The sequence below is a fragment of the Prionailurus bengalensis genome, chromosome B1 (assembly GCF_016509475.1).
Source record: "Prionailurus bengalensis isolate Pbe53 chromosome B1, Fcat_Pben_1.1_paternal_pri, whole genome shotgun sequence".
In the NCBI taxonomy this organism is placed as follows: Eukaryota; Metazoa; Chordata; class Mammalia; order Carnivora; family Felidae; genus Prionailurus; species Prionailurus bengalensis.
Window position 1 is genome coordinate 137,731,400 of NC_057344.1, and position 20,228 is coordinate 137,751,627.

General features: G+C 39.0%; 1 protein-coding gene across 2 annotated transcripts; it reads left to right on the forward strand.

The window, feature by feature from the left end:
• The first annotated feature begins 444 nt into the window (after window positions 1-444).
• On the forward strand, window positions 445-17,776 carry ABRAXAS1 (abraxas 1, BRCA1 A complex subunit). Of its 2 annotated transcripts, XM_043572275.1 has the most exons (9): window positions 445-668; window positions 2,848-2,938; window positions 7,337-7,373; window positions 8,447-8,513; window positions 10,048-10,241; window positions 11,604-11,723; window positions 12,928-13,012; window positions 15,879-15,993; window positions 16,381-17,776. In XM_043572275.1, the coding sequence occupies exons 1-9, from the start codon at window positions 582-584 to the stop codon at window positions 16,812-16,814; spliced, it is 1,230 nt and encodes a 409-aa protein (XP_043428210.1). In that variant the 5' UTR covers window positions 445-581; the 3' UTR covers window positions 16,815-17,776. The 2 variants fall into 2 exon arrangements, with proteins under 2 accessions (XP_043428210.1, XP_043428211.1); XM_043572276.1 differs by lacking the exons at window positions 445-668; window positions 2,848-2,938 and adding an exon at window positions 4,215-4,620 and having other exon boundaries at window positions 4,862-7,373.
• Window positions 17,777-20,228: the final 2,452 nt, after the last annotated feature.

The following is a 20,228-nucleotide window of genomic DNA, read 5'->3' on the forward strand; positions in this document are numbered from 1 at the left end:
CACACACACACGCACGATGTAACATCACTGGAGAGTTCTAGAAGAGACTATGAAAAGGGTGCCAGTATGCTAGAGGTCTCAATGGGTAAATGGCAGTATCACGCACTTTGAAATCCATACCCAGGGTATTTCCATTGTGCTATTACAGCGACATGAGCACTGTTTCTATTCTGTCAGCATTGTTCGTTTTTTATAGTTTGCATATACGCCACAGGGCCCTTGGCAGCAGCTGGCCACCCAAACGCACTTCGTGGTGGCCAACGACCAGCCGCCTTTACTGCGAAGTCGTCAGCGGAAGCCACGATGCGACCGGGACCGCGCCCCAGGTGAAAAACCCACAGCGCCCCGGCCCCGCCCTCCACAGCCGCCTGGCCGCGCCCCCCCCCCCGCCCGGCCGCGCCCTCCTCCACCCGGAGCTCCCTCGCCTCCCCGGGCCCGCCCCCTCGGCGGAGCGCGCAGGGTCCAGTGCGCCGGCGCAGGCACCACCTCCTCGCTCGGCCCCGCCTCACTGCCGCGACGCTCGAGGAGCCGGGCCCGGGCCGCTTCTCCCGATCCCCCCTGCGCGTTGAGCCTGCGGAAGCATGGAGGGGGAGAGTACGTCGGCGGTGCTCTCCGGCTTTGTGCTGGGCGCGCTCGCTTTCCAGCACCTCAACACCGACTCGGACACGGTGAGCCCGAGGGGCGAGGCGGGCTCCCGCGTCGCCTCGGGAGAGGCCCCGAGCGCGGGCGCCCTTCGCCGCCGTTACCCCGGCCCCCGCCCATGAGCTTCCCGACGGCGCCGCGCTGGTTCTCTGCCCTGGGGCTTTGCCTTGTCCCTCTCCCGGGCGGTCGTAGGTGTGTCTCCCGTCCGGCAAGTTTTCTCCAGGAGTAGCCATTCTTTTTCTAACCAGTGTTTATTTCTTCGCCCGGACCGGAGTGTCCCACACACCCGCGTTTCTTTTCCAGCAGTCCCCCTTTTTTTCTGATTAAACTTAGTTGTGAAAGGATGGAGAGTTCACAGAGCGTTCTCCCACTACCGTAGGAAGGTGTTGGGGGTTGACTTTCCGTTCCTCCTAACTACCGATAGTGGTTTTCAGAGGCCGCTGAATTTTTCCGTGCAGAGCAGCTGCTCTGCGCGTTTGTTGAAATTGTAGGCTAGTGAAGGAATAGAAGATGCATCCAGTGGCTGTTCTGGGGCAAAGCTTAGTGGATGGGAAAGCCTAATTTGGAGTATGTGATACCTGATTTTTGTTTGCATTGGTGTCAAGTTTATGAAATTGTAAGGCCTCAGCTAGTTCCTTTTTGATGCCGTCAGTTACAATAGAAACATTTAAATTTATCCTCAAATTTAGATATTATTTCATACTTCTGCCAGGTTCAAAAATCTCTGGATGAAGTAGTGAGGTAGTTTTTTAAATACAGTACACGTTTTGAAAAACTTATGAAATCAGAAAAAGACTATAAAACTTTGAGCCCAAGAAATACTGGCTTAGATTTAAGAGTTTAGTATGCTAGTACAGTTTAGAGAATACCATACTGAACACAGCCTACTGATTTCTGCTAAATATTGTGTATTTCATTTCATGTTGTTTCCAAAATTGTTTTTTGGCACAATCCTAATAAGGTTGGAGTTGATACCTTTCATGTATACAGTTTTAAAGTGGGGGGGGGGGTGTTTCTTTATTTTGAAAGAGAGAGCACAAGCAGGGGAGGGGGAGAGAGAAAGACCAAATCCCAAGCAGGCTGGGTGCCATCAGCTCTGGAACTCAGGAACAGTGAGATTGAGTTGGACACTTAACTGACTGTGCCACCCAGACACCCCTACAATTTTAAATAACTTTGTAGATTAATACCTAGCTAAGAGCAAATATATGACAATTTATATGTGTGGCTGTGGAAATTATTTTGGAAAGTCTTTGTGTGAATATAAACAAAATGGGTCCTTAAGTCTCTGTAGTTTAAAGGATTAGCCCTTGGGAAATAGCATTGTGTTAGAGACGCCATTACTCTTACATCTTTTTCCTAACATCTTTAAAAGGTGATTTTCTGGATAGCTGTTCTTGCATTGACACTGCTTCCTTTCCCAGGGTTTGTCTAAAAAACTGGACTATAGAGTTCTGGATTGTTCCCCCTAGTTTCCAGTAAATATTCACATTATTGAAACTTTTTTTTTTTGGTCTTTTTTTTTTTAATGGAATGGGAGGGGGCATTCTTACCTAATTATAAAGAAGGTAAAATCTTTGTCCATCAAGCATATTGGGTCTTTAAATGTGCCAAATGAAAATATCGAATTCTCTGAAATTCAAAGACATCACTGCTGTTGTGGCAAAATGCCTGCATTTTAAAAACAATTAGGGCTCCTAGTTCCCCTTTTAGAAATTAGACTTTGATACTGAATTCCAAATCTTTAATATTTTTGTATAACGTTTAGTCTAAAACCACTGATCATTGTGTCATTTCATAGCTCAGAAGCACCCACTGGCTCCCGGAAGCATGTGCCATTAATCCAGAGTCCTTGGGTAGTTATTTGGGATGTTTCATTATTGGCGCTACTCCCATCTATCCATAATTTCATTACTCAGAAAGGGGAGCCTTCTGTTCTAAGACAAACTACCCTGCTCTTCCTTCTTCAGACATTATGTACTCATTTCTGGCTTTAAGCCTTTTATGTTCTAGGTGTGCTAAAATCACAGCAGTATTTACAATCTCTTCTATTCATTTTTAGTGAACTGTTCATATTTCCCAACTAAACTGAAAGTGTACCTGGTCCCTCACCAGGGACCCTCACCTGATCTTGGGATATATTGGTTAAGTGATTGAGTAGTAATTCTATCATGGTATTCCATAGATTGCTTTTTACCTTTATAGGAAGGTTTTCTTCTTGGGGAAGTGAAAGGTGAAGCCAAGAATAGTATTACTGATTCCCAAATGGATGATGTTGAAGTTATTTATACAATTGGTGAGTCACTCAATTTCTTTTTTTTCCTTAAACTTTCTTTATACCTTTTAAAAAATTTTTATTTTTACATTTATTTATTTTTGAGAGACAGAGACAGAGCACAAGTGGGGAAGGGGCAGAGAGAGAATAAGACACAGAATCCAAAGCAGTCTCCAGGCTCTGAGCTCTCAGCACAGAGCCCGATGTGTGGCTCAAACTCAACCCCTGAGATCATGACCTGAGCTGAAGTCGGACGCTTAACTGACTGAGCCACCCAGGCGCCCCTTAACTTTCTTTATATATTTTGAGAGAGAGTGAGAGCGCAGGGGAGGGGCAGAAAGAGAGAACCCCAAGCAGACTCCACGCTGTCAGCATGGAGCCCAATGTGGGGCTCAGTCTCACAAACCGCAAGAGTATGCCCTGAGCAGAAACAAGAATCAGATGCTCAACCGAGTGAGCCACCTAGGCGCCCCTGTGATCACTTATTTCTGTATCTACTATAGTTGATGGTTTATACTAAATGGGATCAGCATAAATTAGTTTGTAAATTGTTTTAAAAAATAGATAAAACCTTTTAATGCAGATTTTAAAAGATGCATTGTATTCATTTCTCAATTAAAATCATGGCTCTGGCCTAAAGCAAGAGTGTGGAACATAAGATGCGGTAAGATTACTGTGGGGAAACGCGGCTGAACTAGCTCCTGCATGTATTTAAGTGGTAGGAAGGTGGCCTACAAAAGGAGAAGGAACCAGTAAGCAAGACCAATAAAAAAGATAAAACAGTTTGGACACAAACACTAAGTGCTACAGAAAAACTGGAAGATGAGAACTGAAAAACTCAGTTTTTTCGACTCCGTTTTAGATCATTGTAAGTAACTTCTGGAGTGTGATGTGGAAAAGGCAAGACTGTGAAGGGTTTGACGAGTGGGTGGTGAAACACCTGCAGCAGATGGCAGCTGTTCTTTCAGGGAAGAAAGGGAAAAGGGAGCTTTAAAATATATGGGGGGTGGGGGGGAGGCTCTGATTACCTAACAGAGTTTTATCTAAGCATATTTCTTTTTTTTTTTTTTTTTTTAAATTTTTTTTTCAACGTTTATTTATTTTTGGGACAGAGAGAGACAGAGCATGAACGGGGGAGGGGCAGAGAGAGAGGGAGACACAGAATCGGAAACAGGCTCCAGGCTCTGAGCCATCAGCCCAGAGCCCGACGCGGGGCTCGAACCCACGGACCACGAGATCGTGACCTGGCTGAAGTCGGACGCTTAACCGACTGCGCCACCCAGGCGCCCCAATCTAAGCATATTTCTAAAAACAAAATTGGTAGTAGGCTGTATAAAAAATGTGTCATCATGACATCATATTGTGTCATGACCACTTCCGTATGTTAAACAATCCTCTAAATATCATTTTTTATAACTGCAGTGTATTCTGTTAGCTTTCTTACTCTTAATGGCTCCATGTGATTTCAGCAGCCCTTTAAATTATAATCAGTAGTTTCCAGTTTTTCATTATCATAAATTATATTCTGTGACCATCCTTGTACATAAATATTTTCCTACATTTATTATGGATAGATTCTTGGGGGTGGTATTATAGTGTCAAAGGGTATGAACATTTTTAAGGTTCTTGATCTGTATTAGCAAATTGCTTTCCAGAAATACTGTACCAGTTTATATGTCATTTTTTGTTTGCCACTTTAAAAGGTTAAAAATGGGGGCGCCTGGGTGGCGCAGTCGGTTAAGCGTCCGACTTCAGCCAGGTCACGATCTCGCGGTCCGTGAGTTCGAGCCCCGCGTCCGGCTCTGGGCTGATGGTTCAGAGCCTGGAGCCTGTTTCCGATTCTGTGTCTCCCTCTCTCTCTGCCCCTCCCCCATTCATGCTCTGTCTCTCTCTGTCCCAAAAATAAATAAAAGTTGAAAAAAAAAATTTTTTTTTAAATAAAAGGTTAAAAATGGAAGTATATATGTGGATTTATATATGTATATAAATGTAGTATATATGTGTAAAGTAAATATATTAAGTAAATTTAAATTCACGCTCAATAGAGTCTTCTCTGGTCACCACTGTTTATGAGTATTTTTTTGCTCATGAATAATACACATGTATATAAATGTGTATTTTTATTTACACGAAAGGGATTATACTATAAATGGGTAAATATCTTCAAGATAAATATCTCCATTGATACTGTTCTGTTAGTGTAGAATAGTATCAATATGTATAGTTTGCCATTCTTTCTAATGGCTTTATATTCCCACTGTATCTACTTAAACCAGTTACAAATGACTTTGTTTTTTTGTTAATACAAAACAATACAATAACACTTTGTAGTGCATATATCTCTATGACTTCGAGTCTGTTGGAAAGTCAAATTCCTAGAGGTAGACCATTGCCTTGGGAAAAGTCATGTTCTTAAGACTCTTTCATAATATGTAAAAGTGCCTGGGTCCCCATACTGGTGCCACCACTAGGTATTTTCCAATCTTTTCATCTTTGCCAATTCAATAAATCAAAAGAAATTATATTAATTTGTATTTCTTAGCTTTTGTTTGTTGGAAAGGACAGCACTGTTGCATACTTTGACTATATTTCTACTCTACTGTTTTGCTTTTTCTTAATTGATTTGTAATACCAAATTACAACTTAGGGAAATTGGCCGTTTGTTATGTGTTACAGGTGTTGATACAGTTTGTAGCTTTACTTTGTTAATGTGGTTTTTTTCCTTGTCAGACAGAAGCTTTAAAAACAAGCCTTTGGGGCATTCCCCCCTCCCCCACATTGTAACTGGCATACCACCCAAAGTAAGCAAAAGTATTTTGAGGAGTTTAAGCAACCACTTACTGAGCAACTCCATCGTGCTGGAACAATGCTAAGCATCGAGGTATTAGGCAAATGCTATAGGAACACTTAAGTATTTGCTCAAATTATTTTAAAATGTTGGATTATTAGATGACAACAAGTAAAATCCAGGATCTACAAATTACTACATTGCTTTGGTTAGTGAGATTTTCATCATTTTTGTATTTTCCCATATCTACACCAGAGTATGTTTGACCAATTATCAGTTACAAAGACTGTTTCTGTTCCGTTGTTGTTGTTTCTCAAACAGGGATTTGTCTGAGGGTGACATACATTTTCTAGAAGAAAAATGTCTCAAGAGGATGATCACTTTTCCTTTTTTAAATAGACCGAATGACTTTTATTAATATACACATAAAGTTATTGAAATGGTGATTTCATGCAGTTTTGTCTTTAAAGATGGCACTTGCAGGTACAAAGATGCAGAGATGTCTACAGCCTTCAGATGTTTACTTGAAGAGATTCAACAGCAGTTTGATAGTGGGTTTCCTCACCTTGCTGAAGATTCACAAATTCTCTGTAATCACACTGATGTCTTTGATTTAAGTAACTAAAAAAAATTCTAGTAATCTGGCTAGGATCTGCCCAGCTAAGAGATATGCAAAGAGGACATGTCACAGGAACTATCTGAAATAAGTGATTGCTATTACAGTAATCCAGTAAATGCTGTCTGGTAAAATTTGATTTTTGACACAAGTTACAATTAAAAGTGGGAAGCCCAGAAGGATTTGTATTCTCTTTTTCTGTAGTTGTTTTTAAAGTATTCTCTGCATCCAGTGTGGGGCTCGAATTCACAGTCCTGAGATCAAGAGTTGCATGCTCTACCAACTGAGCCAGCCAGGTGCCCCTGGACTTGTGTGCACTGGATAAGTTTCTTTGTTATCAGATGTGGATGTTTCACTCATACTGCTCCTTGAATAATTTTGAGAGATATGGAAGTTTGGAATAATAGAGGGGACACCATATTCATCTGGATATTTCTTACAAGACTTATAATAATGTCTAATGCAATAGAATTTAATCTGTTTTGCACAGCATCTGTAGCTACCAGAATTCAGATGTATTTTGATGTATTTCTACTGGAAAGAGAATAAAAGTTACTTCCTAAAGGATACTAGCTTTGTGTGTGTGTGTGTGTGTAGTTAACATTAACAGATCCTTTATGAAGCAGCTGCTTGGAATGACAAAAGATAATCCCTTTAACAGCTGTTGTTGTCAATTGGGTAGAATTAGAGCATGACCTTTTTAGAACCCAATGAAAATATAGCAACTTTAAATTTATCTCTTGTGTTGCCATTATTAAACCTATTGAGAGGGAGTGTAGTGTGTTAGTTAAGACCGAGGCACAGGCTTTGAATTTTGGCCCCCCACTCTCTCTACCTGTTACCACATCTTTAAAATGGAAGGAACGATTGGTCTCATAGCTTTGTGGTGAGGATTAAATGAGATCATGGTAAAGTACTTCCTCCCTCAGTATATGCTGTTCATATATGAGGTGCTTGGTGTATGCTATTCAAATGATAACTTACATAATCATAGCAAAAAATTCCTTTTTTCCAGACATCCAGAAATATATTCCATGCTATCAGCTCTTTAGGTAAGTAGCAAGAGGAAGTAAATGATCTATTGTGAAAATTATTCTGTGTGAATGAAGTAAATTTTAAAACTAACGATATCTTAATTGTCAGTTATACATGGTGGTACTGATAAAAATGAAAAGACTTTTTAAAGAAAATTCACTTGTTCATTTCAGCCCTGTCTAATAGTTCTTTCTCTGTATTTATATGCTTGCTTTCGCTGGTCTCCACTGCCTCTCCCAGGTACCAGTTTACCTAGAGGGTTTTTCTCACACCCAGTCACCTCATTGCATATTCTAAACTCAGTGACACATTCTCATATATCAACAGCAGCCCTTTTTTCTACTCTTTCATTCCAGTTTATTTGATCATTTGTGTCCTCACTTACCATATTCTAATGTAATCTTTTGCCTGGTTAGGTTCTTTATCCAGCCTGCTTCCTATTGCCTTTCTATGGTGAAAACTTGTGTTTTTAGTCCTACAGATAGTAATAGCACTGTAGCCCTAATAGGCTATGATATTTCTTAAAACTTTTCATTCAGGTATAACATACGTGTAGAAAAATACACACATAAGTTAGATAAATTTTCATAAAGCAAACAACTACAACATGGTATAGTTTTATGATTTATATCAATTGTACTTGAAAAATCAACATTACTATCTTACAGTCACACTGTATGTACACATAGCTAAGGCTGTATAAGAACTGCAGTGGAGCGTATGGTAAAGGTGAGAAAGATCTGTGGTAGGGGATGATAGAAATGAAGGCTTTTGCGTGGTCTTAAACTGCTCTGCCAGAAAAAGCTAGAGCTTGTATAGTGTTCTACGTACAACGGACATACAGAAATATTTGTTGAATGAAGGATCCCTGGATTCTCCACTCCTTTGCCTTTTTCATTGCTTATGGATCTGCTATTTCTACCACTTTAAGTCTGTTAATTTGAGAACTTTATTCTTATTTTTAGAACTTCATATGACCAGCAAGTAGGTATATGGATTTTGGGTGGGTAAGGAGTAACTAAAGTTAAAAATGCTAATAAAATCCATATTTTTAGCCTATTTGAAATGCCTTTAATTTTGGCTTTTACAGCTTTTATAATTCTTCTGGTGAATTAAATGAGCAAGCACTGAAGAAAATATTATCAAGTGTCAAAAAGGTATTCCCTGACTTTTTGGGGTTTTTTTGGTATTATATCCTAAAACTGTGTAATACTTTAACAGAAGTTTTTGGCAACATTTGTCTTCACAGTGTTCTATAAAGCAAGTGAAGAAAGAAAGGCTTTTTCCTTCCAGAAGTTCAAAGGGATTGCTCTGAGAGCAAAACCAGTCATTAAAAATATTAATCTTGTTCTCATCTTTGGCTATTCTTTTTTTTTTTTTTTTAATTAAAAAAAATTGTTTTAACTTTTATTTATTTTTGAGAGAAACAGAGCATGAGCGGGGGAGGGGCAGAGAAAGAGGGAGACACAGCATCCAAAGCAGGCTCCAGGCTCTGAGCTGTCAGCGCAGAGCCCCTGCGGGGCTTGAACCCACAGACCATTGAGCTCATGACCCAAGCTGAAGTGGGATGCTTAACCGCCTGAGCCACCCAGGCACCCCACTTTCTTGACTATTCTAATTAGCATTGATCTCTTCCTCTTCCACATTCCTACCATACCCCTTCCCATACCATTTATTCCAGGACTTAACTCATTACTGTTCTTTTACATAGCTGCAGTTAAAGCGCTTTGCTATATAGCACCTAACCTTTACTAGTATACTTGGTGTTTAGGTAAGACTTGTTGAATGATCAAAACAGGTTTTTTTCCCCCCAGATACAAAATTGGCGGGGGGGGGGGGGGGGGTACTTGTTAAAACTTTTTGGTCTCTGAGTTGAGAATAAAAGTAGATTCAGTAAGTTTCTTTTAAAAAACTTCCTTTGTTGAAAATGCTTTGGGCTTGCCCCCTGATTATATTTGGGTATTTAAAAATGTACTTATAAAAATTTTTTAGTTTTAAAAAGAAGAAAACTTTTAATTTCCTTAGTTTAAATGTGCAGATACAAAACTTAGTTGCTGACATTGTCATACACAGACCTTTAAGCAAAGTAGTTGCTCTTTGTTATAATTACTAAACTATAATTACTAAATGAGATTTTATTTTTCCAGTTTTAAAAAAAAAAGTTTAGTAATACTAACAAATTTGTTCAGCAAATGTTACAGTTTGTAAAACCATTTCATATGATCTTACTCAATTTTGAAACCCACTTTCTAAAGGTGGTATCATTCCCATATAAATTTCAGTTAAAAGCTATTGGGTTCAATTTATTTAGCAAACCAAATATCCATATAGGAAGTAAATTTGTTTTCACTGACATTTTCTTCATTTAAATTTTGACTAAAGACTGATTTTAAAATAGCAAATGATACCAAGAAACTAGAAGAAGTTAGGAATTTTTTTTCTCTATATGAGTAAAATAGTATCTCCATAACTGAATGGAAAATAATTTGACTACACAAGTCAGTTTACATACTTTATAAATGTAAAGTATATACTTAAGTATGTACTTTGTTTATATATGCCAAAATCTTGCTAAATTTAAGAGTGCCATTTTAAAGGTTGTCAATTTTATTGCTTGATTATGACAGTAAGACACATAATAATTGTAACCACTAAGGTCTACACCTGATATTTTTCTGTATTTTCCCTCAGGCTGTGGTTGGTTGGTACAAATTCCGACGTCATTCAGACCAGATCATGACATTTAGAGAGAGACTGCTTCATAAAAACTTACAGAAGCATCTTTCAAGCCGGGAACTGGTTTTTCTGCTGTTAACACCAAGTATAATAACAGAAAGCTGCTCTACTCATCGGCTGGAGCATGCCTTATATAAACCTCAGAAGGGGTAATGTTGGCCAGTCATTGGCTGTTTTCAGTTAATAGAAAACTATACTCAATGTTTTCATTGTACTTTTTGCAGCCTAACAAATATTTCAAATACTGTTGCATTTGTTACAATAACCCTCTGAAGTTAGTGTACCATATTTTCTTATAGATGGGGAAGATGAAGGTTGCATAAGGAAATTAGAAGCCCAGTATGGAATGATGACTTGTGTTTTTGCCACAGAGGATTTGTTATAAGGTGGAAAAAATATGTGTACTTTGGATATGGTTCCTAAAGGACGTAATATAGAACTAATCCTAGGTACTTGAGCAGCTTTTCTATAACCTCTGCAAAGAAAGAAACAAGGTTGTTCTTGGTGGTCCACCAAAATGAGTTAACAGAGACTCCCAACAGGTTATGTAAACAACATTCTCATGGGATATGAGGATTAAGTGAAAAGAGTACCAACTAAGATTAATTTTATTATTTTTTTTAAGTGAGCTTGACACCCACCCCCAGTGCATGGATTTGAACTCACCACCCTGAGATCAAGACCTGAGCTGAGATCAAGAGTCAGAGACTTAACCAACTGAGCCACTCAGGTGCCCCTAAGATTAATTTCTTTTAATGTTTACTTATTTTGGGGGGAGAGAGAGAGAGAGAGAGAGAGTATAGGAGGGGCAGAGAGAGAGAGGAACAGAGGATCTGAAACAGGCTTTGCACTGACAGCAGAGAGCCTGATGTAAGGCTCAAACTCACGAACCGTGAGATTATGAGCTGAGCTGAAGTTGGATGTTTAACGAACTGAGCCACCCTGGTGCCAAGATTAATTTTATTATTCATGGAAGACAGGATGAATCTCAACAATACTGCCTATTTTTACATGTTAAAATAGATATTACAGTCTTCTTTTAGGGGCGCCTGGGTGGCTCTGTCGACTGAGTGTCTAACTCTTGGTTTTGGCTCAGGTCATGATCCCGGGGTTGTTGGATTGATCCCTATGTTGGGCTACATGCTAAGCATAGAGCCTGCTTGGGATTCTCTCTCTCTCTTTCTCTCTCTCTCTCTCTGTCTCTGTCTCTCTCTCTCTGCTCCTCTCCCCAGTTCGTGCTCTCTAAAATAAAAAAATTTTTTAGAAAGGTATTGTTTTCACAAAATTACCTTGCACGATGCACATTTCATCACTTTTAAATACCATTTGCTTCAAGTCAATAAATTTTATCTCAGGTAAGTAGTATGGAATGGGGTTTTTGTTTATTTTTTTATCTTGTAGGGGAAAGGTATCCTATATATAATATGTATAAGTATATATAGGTATATAATAAGGAGAGGTTAATATTTTACTTTATTCTAACTTTATATTTTAAAATTTTATTATTTCAGACTTTTTCACAGGATACCATTAGTGGTGGCCAATCTGGGCATGTCTGAACAACTGGGTTATAAAACCGTATCAGGTTCCTGTGAGTCCACTGGTTTTAGCCGAGCAATAAAAACACACAGGTGAGATTCTTCAGCTGCTTTCCCACTAAACTACTATTCATTTTTTGAAATTAATTTTTATTACACAACAAAATAAAAAAGGAAAAGTAATAACCACATATTTCAAATAAACTAGACTATTTTTTACTGTTTCCGTATTTCTTTCTAGCACTTGGCCATTTATAATACACAGAAAAGAGAAGGGTTGTTGTATATCCTGTGTATGTCAACATATATATTCTAAGAGTAAGTAGCTGGCCTGAAAATAATTTTCTAAGGCAGCAATTTAGATCATAAAGGCATAAAATTAGATTGGATATTAAGTAACAACAAAAATACGAGGCTTTAGCCAAGACTCACTCATACTATAGGCTACAGCTATATAGCTAGAACTGTTGTGTGTTCGTTAAGGGAATAGTTAATGTCAGAAATAACAACACTGGGGGCGCCTGGGTGGCGCAGTCGGTTAAGCGTCCGACTTCAGCCAGGTCACGATCTCGCGGTCCATGAGTTCGAGCCCCGCGTCGGGCTCTGGGCTGATGGCTCAGAGCCTGGAGCCTGTTTCCGATTCTGTGTCTCCCTCTCTCTCTGCCCCTCCCCCGTTCATGCTCTGTCTCTCTCTGTCCCAAAAATAAATAAACGTTGAAAAAAAAAATTTAAAAAAAAAAAAAAAAAAAAAAAAAGAAATAACAACACTGGTACTACAGGGTACTTACTGGAGAATAAGAGACTAGATTTTATTTATTTTTGTGTTCCACAAGAATTAACAGTTTTAAAGAAACTGAATATATTAATTCTGAGATGCACAGTTTTACATTTATCTCTAATTGGGATAATTTACAAACTATGCCTTACCGAGTTTTTTGTTTGTTGTTGTCTTTTTGGTATATAAAATACTGTTGCCTCTTTTAATCAATGATGACTTAAATTCAGTAAAATACTTTAAAAATTGAAAACCTTTCTCCCCCTCTCTCCTTCAGTCTTTATTTTTCTTAACGTCTTTTGAGTCTTGGCAGTAGTACGTAAGAGGCTTTGAAGTCTGCTAATGTGAAGATACATGAACTAAGTTTTCTGATTGGTTTTGCTGTGAACAAGTAGGTTGACGAAATGTCCCTGCAAAACCAGTAAAAAGAATCTTCTGTTGCTCCTCAACTACAAATAAGTTTTCGTCATAGTATTAAAATGACTTCTATACATTTGCTTGACAAAATGGTAATTTTTACAGCTCTGAATTTTTTAAAGAAGATGGATCTTTAAAGGAGGTACATAAAATAAATGAAATGTATGCTTCTTTACAAGAGGAATTAAAGGTAAGTTCACATATCAAACACTTTTAAAGACTACTTCTAGAGTTCATATCAAATTGATAACAAATCTTTTAGGGATAACTTGACATTTGATTAGATTCGTATTTTTCTAATGGTTTAGTTTCAGTAACAAAGACCTCAATCTCAGTGGCCTACAAAAACAAAGGTTTAGTCTCACTCACATTATATCTTGGCTGGAGCTCTGCTCCTGTTCTAAATGTCATCTTTATTCTAGGATCCACACTGAAGGAGCATTCCTTATATGGGACATGCTCTTCTCATGACAAAGGGAAAAGAGCAAGAGCTGGTGGAAATTCACAACAGCTTTAAAACTTCTGTTCAGGGGCACCTGAGTACCTCATTCAGTTAAGCATTCAACTTTGGCTCAGGTCATGATCTCACGGCTCCTGAGTTCAAGTCCCGCATCAGGCTGTGTGCTGACAGCTCAGAGCCTGGAGCCTGCTTTGGATTCTGTCTCCTGTCTCTGTCTTTCTTTGCCCCTCTCCTGCTCATGCTGTGTGTGTGTGTGTGTGTGTGTGTGTGTGTCTCAAATATAAGTAAACATTAAAAAAAATTTTTTTTAATTAAAAACCAAAAAACACCCTTCTGTTCAGAGCTTACATGACACGTCCACTCACATTTCATGGGCCAGATTATATATCCCTATTTCATGGAAGTAGGCAGGGATATATAATCCTTTTACAGGATAAAAAGGGAAGCATGTATTTGAGAACAGAATAATCTACCACAGTACTAAATTCTGTTTCATTGTATCAGTTGAGAAGTAGACTTCAGGATGGGATTAGACATGTAAGAGATTAGGCTTGAGAAGGATAAAAGGGAGAGGAACAAGAACAGGCAGGGAGACTTACAATGCTGAGTCTGACACCTGAGAGAGGAGACAGGATGGGAGGACAACTGGGTAGAGAGAGCTTTAGACTACAGGGCTAGAGGGGCACCTGGGTGGCTTAGTCAGTTAAGCGTCTCTCTTCAGCTCAGGTCATGATCTCACGGTTTGTGGGTTCGAGCCCCGCATTGGGCTCTGTGCTGACAGCTCAGAGCCTGGAGCCTGTTTCGGATTCTGTGTCTCCCTCTCACTCTGCCCCTCCCCCAATCACATTCTGTGTTTCTCTCTGTCTCAAAAATAAATAAACATTAAAAAAAAAAAAAAGACTACAGGGCTAGAGAGGTGGCTAAGCAAAATTGTCCTACAGGAATGGATTTGTACTAATACCCACTGTGTTTAGTCATTGGTTAAGAGTGGCTGAGGGGAAGTGTGGCTTCAGTAGCTGACCTGAAAGTTTGGTAGCTGGGGCTGTCAGTCAACTATGCTTCCTCCAGTGGAGATCTGAGTAGTATATTCCATGGCCACCGTACTTCTCAATATAGCACACTAAGGGAGAGCACCTGGTGGCACAGTTGGTTAAGCATCCAACTTCAGCTCAGGTCATGATCTCGTGGTTCATGAGTTTGAGTCCCGCGTCGGGCTCTGTGCTGATAGTGTGGAGCCTGTTTCAGATCCTCTGTCTCCCTCTTCCTCTGCTACTCCCCCATGTGCTCTCACTCTCTCTCTCAAAATTAAACATTAAAAAAACATATATATATATATATATATATATACATATATATATATACATACACACACACCACACTGAAAGAAATAGGGTTAATACATTTTATAGTACTAATGCACACTGGTTTTTAATGTGAATGATAATACAGGAATTTTAGAAAACAGACATGTCCAGAATCCCAACTTGTAACATAACTATTTTCACTTTACCATATTTTCTGGTTTTTCCCTAATATATATACACATGCTTTTATGTAGTTGATGATGTTGGGGACTGTCATGATTTTTATTTGATGTCACTAAGCATTTTTCATGTTGCTACATAGTCTAGTTCTTTTTAATGGCAGAATATTTCATATAGCAATATATTAGAACTCTTATGTCAAAAGTACTAACTTGGGCTAAAATAGGGGATGTAGAGGTATGTTACAGGAGCTGTAGGCAGAAAGCAGCTGAACTTCGGGAAGGAATTGGAACCAAGAGCCAAAATGCTATCAGAACTTTCTTCCCTTTGTGTCTGCACATTGGTTTCTTTCATAGTACCAGTAAAACATAGTTACTTGCTATTGTCAGTTTCTTTTTCTTTTTTTAAGATTTTATTTTTAAGCAATCTCTACGCCCAGCATGGGGTTCAAACCCACAACCCCAGACAAGAGTCACACACTCTACCAACTGAGCCAGCTAGGCGCCCCTATTGTCAGTTTCTTAATGTTGTGTTTGGAGTAAATATGCATCTCTCAAAATACTACAGTACTTTTTCTTTCAAAGTAAATGACTTAAATATTTTTGTTTTTTATTTCTGTGTATTACCATGCAGATAACAGATGTGATAAAGCTGTGTGTGTATAAATGGGAAGTTAATACATCTGGAAAGCATCTTATAACCTATAAAGCACCATACAAGTGCTTGTTGCATTCCTTCAGAAAATAGAAAAATAGGGGCGCCTGGGTGGCGCAGTCGGTTAAGCGTCCGACTTCAGCCAGGTCACGATCTTGCGGTCCGTGAGTTCGAGCCCCGCGTCTGGCTCTGGGCTGATGGCTCAGAGCCTGTTTCCGATTCTGTGTCTCCCTCTCTCTCTGCCCTTCCCCCGTTCATGCTCTGTCTCTCTCTGTCCCAAAAATAAATAAACGTTGAAAAAAAAATTAAAAAAAAAAAAGAAAATAGCAAAATAAAAAAATATATATTTATAAAGGCTAATAATAATATAAAATCCACAAAGGGCTTTCTGTTATTTATGAACCTAGGCTGTAGTACACCACTTAGAATTTTATCTACACCCTTATTTTATTTTGCAGAGTATATGCAAAAAAGTAGAACACAGTGAGCGAGCAGTAGAGAAACTACTAAAGGATGTACACAGATTGAAATGGGAAATTAAAAAAAGAAAACAGGCACAAATTCAAGTAGCACGTAAGTAAAAAGTTCACACATCACTGCCTTCTGTGCTTTTAAAAAAAAATCCTGATTGAACAATGGATGAGCCCACTAAACTAACTGATGAACGTATGTACCTTAGGATTAAAAATAATTGTTTTATTAATACTCTTAAATCCTACTTAACAAAGAACTCAGTATTATTATAGCTATACTATATTGTTGATATTAAAAAATACAACTTAAATTCTCATTTAGAATATAGTGGCATGTAAATTAGAATTTGGGATTATGCACACTATTTTTCTGAGTTTAGAGGATAGAAATATTCAGTTAAGCTCTTTTTGACTTAACAAATAGATCACTACAAAAGCTTTGTAAAACAAATATCGCATGTTGAACTGTTAATTTTATTTTGTTTAGGGGAGACCGTCGAAAAAGACCCTCAGGAGAACATTTTTCTTTGCGAAGCTTTACGGACCTTTTTTCCAGATTGCGAATTTCTTCATTCATGTGTTATCTCTTTGAAAAATAGGCATATTTCTAAAAGTAGCTGTACTGCCAACCACCATCTTGATGTGATAGACAACCTGACCTTAATGGTAGAATACACCGACATTCCTGAAGCTAGTCCAGCTAGCAGTACACTGCAAATGATTAAACATAAAGCTTTAGATACTGATGATGGATGGCAGTTCAAGAAGTCACGGCTGTTAGAGACACAAAACAAACCATCTAAAACAGATACTGATAGTAGTAATCAAGAAAAAGCATATACATTGAGCAGCCCTGAAACAGATGAAGAGATTGAAAGAATGAAGGGTTCTGGTGAATATCCACAGTCTCCTACATTTTGATCTTTTTAGGCCAAAAGGAGAGCTTTGATTGGCTGAAGGGTAAAGCCAGACATTTATATTGTCTTTACTATGTTCAGCAATTTGCAGTAATACATAAGTTCTAGTGCATTTATTTTTTAAGGCACTTTATTTTATAACGTTTTTCTGCCCCCCAGAATCTTTCTTTTGAAAGATTTTATTTTTAACTAATCTCCTACACCCAGCAAGGAGCTTGAACTCACAACCCCAAGATCAGGAGTCACACACTCCACTGACCAAGCCAGCCGGGTGCCCCTTTTACAAAACTGTTGAGGGAAAGGCTTAATTTAAGTAGATGGTTCTTTTAAACTTATATAGCATACTTTAGAATTGGAAAAGAAAGACTAGCATTAGAACACAATAGAAGAAGATGTCTAAAAATATGAAGAGGTATTTCATTTTAAGTCATTACAGTTTCTACTCCTTAAGTTATAGGTGGCTAGGGTTGCCAGATAAAACGCTGGAAACATGCAATATTAGGGACATTCATTAAAAAATTATTCATTGGTTATCTGAAATTCAAATTTAATTGCATGTCCTATATTTTTATTTGCTAAATCTGGCAGTTCTGATTATGGCACAACTAAAATACAGCACAAATAATCTCTTCCTAGTCTAGAGTCCTCTACACAAAATTGAGTGAATCCAGTACTTGAGTACAGGACAAGTCTGGTAATGGTGTGTCTGAGGTCAGTAGCTGGTCAAGTAGCTAGAAACACCAGTTAAAGTGGGAACCAAAAATGGTGCATATGTGTATATGTATTTATATATACATGTCTATCGCAGATTTCATTTTAACAGAAAGTGGAGTTGTACATTCATTTTGTCAACCTTTTGTTGGAGTATACTGGTGTTCCTATATAAGTCACATCCATTACTTTTATAGTTCCCAGTTTTAGTTTCTTTATAAAGAATTTAAAGAAGCTTGCAAAGCAACCTAAGTACAAAATGCTACTACTTTTTTTTTTTTCCATTTCACAGCATCCTCCTACTTCCACCCTTCTTTAGTTGTCCTAACCACACCTAACTTGACAATTTTTTTTTAATGTTTTAATTTATTTTTGAGAGAGAAAGAGTGCGTGCACACGAGCGGAGGAGGGGCAGAGAGAGGAAACACAGAATCTGAAGCAGGCTCCAGGCTCTCCGTTGTCAGCACAGAGCCTGATGTGGGTCTTGAATTCATGAACTACAAGATCATGACCTGAGCCGAAGTGGGACACTTAACTGACTGCACCACCCAGGCACCCTGGGTGGTGCAGTCAGTTAGAAAGCATTTACTTAGTTTTCATTGCAGTAACTTTTTAATGCTCCTTCAATACAGTGACGAAACTGACACAGACTTGGGAACAAAATAGCTGACTCTTGGCAATGTAGAACTCAACAGGTTTGAAGAATTATGGGCTTCAGTATGATATTTGAGGATGTAAAGCTCCAGTTTGATCCAGTGAGCTGGTTAAATGGAAGTTGTCTAAGAGAGCTTTTACTGTGTGTTTTATTTCTTTTACATAATTGTGAGAATTTTCCACAAGGCCTACACATTATATGAAGCCTTCATGTTTCACTCACTGGATGAAATGCTGAACACAAACTTTGAGCATAGCTTTTCCATCTGCTACTTCCTAGTGGCAGAACAAATTCCTAGCTACTATCAAAATTATCTTTTATCTATGTTAACATGTATTAGTTACCCATGGGGTGCTAATGAAGCCCACATAACAACTGAGATGTTTTGTATAAAGAGTTTCTGTTGGGGCTGTTTAACTGGTTACCTAAGAAGGACTGTGGTGTAACAACACAGGGCAGAGGGAGGGGAAATAGGTTGGTAGTCTGAAACCTGACTTAAAAATAACCACAAATGGGGCAGGTGGGCAGCTGGGTGGCTCAGTCGGTTGAGTTTCTGACTCTTGATTTTGGCTCAGGTCACGATCCTGGGTTTGTGGGACCAAGCCCCGTGTTGGGCTCTGCACTGAGCGTGGAGACTGCTTAAGATTCTCTTTCCCTCTGCCCCTCCCCACCCCACTCACACTAAAATTAAAATAACCACAAACATCACTAGAGCATATAGAGCATCACATAGAACATAATGACTAAATGCAGCCAACAATGATTTGCTGGAGGTCACTGAGCACACATCACTTACTTTACCTGTATGCTGGACTGAGACAAAGGTTCCTCACCCCCTCCCATCCTTGGAATGTACACTTTGCCTACTGTTACCACATTGGGAGTGTTCCAAGGACATGGACTTGAGAAAGCAAGCTGTTAAGACCATATGGATTGTGTGTGACTAAACCCAGTTAAGGCCTCAATATAAACTTTTAAGACTCTTGACAGGCAGGTGCAGAAATCTGTTTTTCTGAGATCTGTCTTGTGGTCACCCAAGACCAGCTTTGTAAGTAAGTTCTCTTGCTTATTTACGCTGCTACTTACCAGTTTGGAGTCATCTGCCTCTTTAGTGTTTTACTGCCCTCCATGTACCAGTCTACTAATCAACAGATAAAACAAGCTAGACTAGGGGCGCCTGGGTGGCTCAGTCGGTTAAGCGTCCAACTTCAGCCCGGGTCACCGTCTCGCGGTCCGTGAGTTCGAGTCCCGTGTCGGGCTCTGGGCTGATGGCTCAGAGCCTGGAGCCTGCTTCCGATTCTGTGTCTCCCTCTCTCTCTCTGCCCCTCCCCCGTTCATGCTCGGTCTCAAAAATAAATAAACGTTAAAAAAAAAATAAGCTAGACTAGGACCAGCAGGAGCAATAAGCAACCAACATATGCAAATGTCTTAAGACAGTAATGAAAGATTTTTCAGACTCCTTAAAAGAAACAGGCCTTCATACAAAGTTCAGTTTGCTAAAGCATTATAGAGAGGTAATGTATTTAGTTCATACTTTGGCACAATCATCCATCTTGAAGAAAGAAATGCTAAACTTCCAGTCATAGAGAAGCATGCTAAGGTCAGTACCAGCTGAATTTCCATAATTAAGTTTGATGACCCACCTTTTGGTATTAAATGAAAAGAAGGAAAAGGGTCCTTCTATATCATTTTCCCCCAGTTACTCTCATCTTTTGGCAATTAGTTACTAGACCATTTGTTTATGGATCATTTTAAATTATGCTACTGGGACACCTGGGTGGCTCGGTTAAGTGTCCGACTTTGGCCCAGGTCATGATCTCACCATCCATGAGTTTGGGTCTCGTGTCGGGCTCTGGCTAACAACCCTGAGCCTGGAGCCTGCTTTGGATTCAGTGTCTTCCTCTCTCTGCCCCTCCCCAATCCATGCTCTGTCTCTATCTCTCAAAAGTAAGTAAATGTTTAAAAAAAAAAAATCAAAGTACACTACCAGTTTCAAGCTAGACTAGCCCAGGAATAAATATTAGGGCCTTTGACTGCACCACTATCCATACC

Excerpts from the sequence above, each read along its gene's own strand:
- ABRAXAS1 (XM_043572275.1), top strand. The coding sequence starts at position 582 with ATGGAGGGGGAGAGTACGTCGGCGGTGCTCTCCGGCTTTGTGCTGGGC. Across the intron at positions 8,514-10,047 it reads TATTATCAAGTGTCAAAAAG|GCTGTGGTTGGTTGGTACAA; the intron begins GTATTCCCTGAC and ends ATTTTCCCTCAG. Across the intron at positions 13,013-15,878 it reads CTTTACAAGAGGAATTAAAG|AGTATATGCAAAAAAGTAGA; the intron begins GTAAGTTCACAT and ends TTTATTTTGCAG.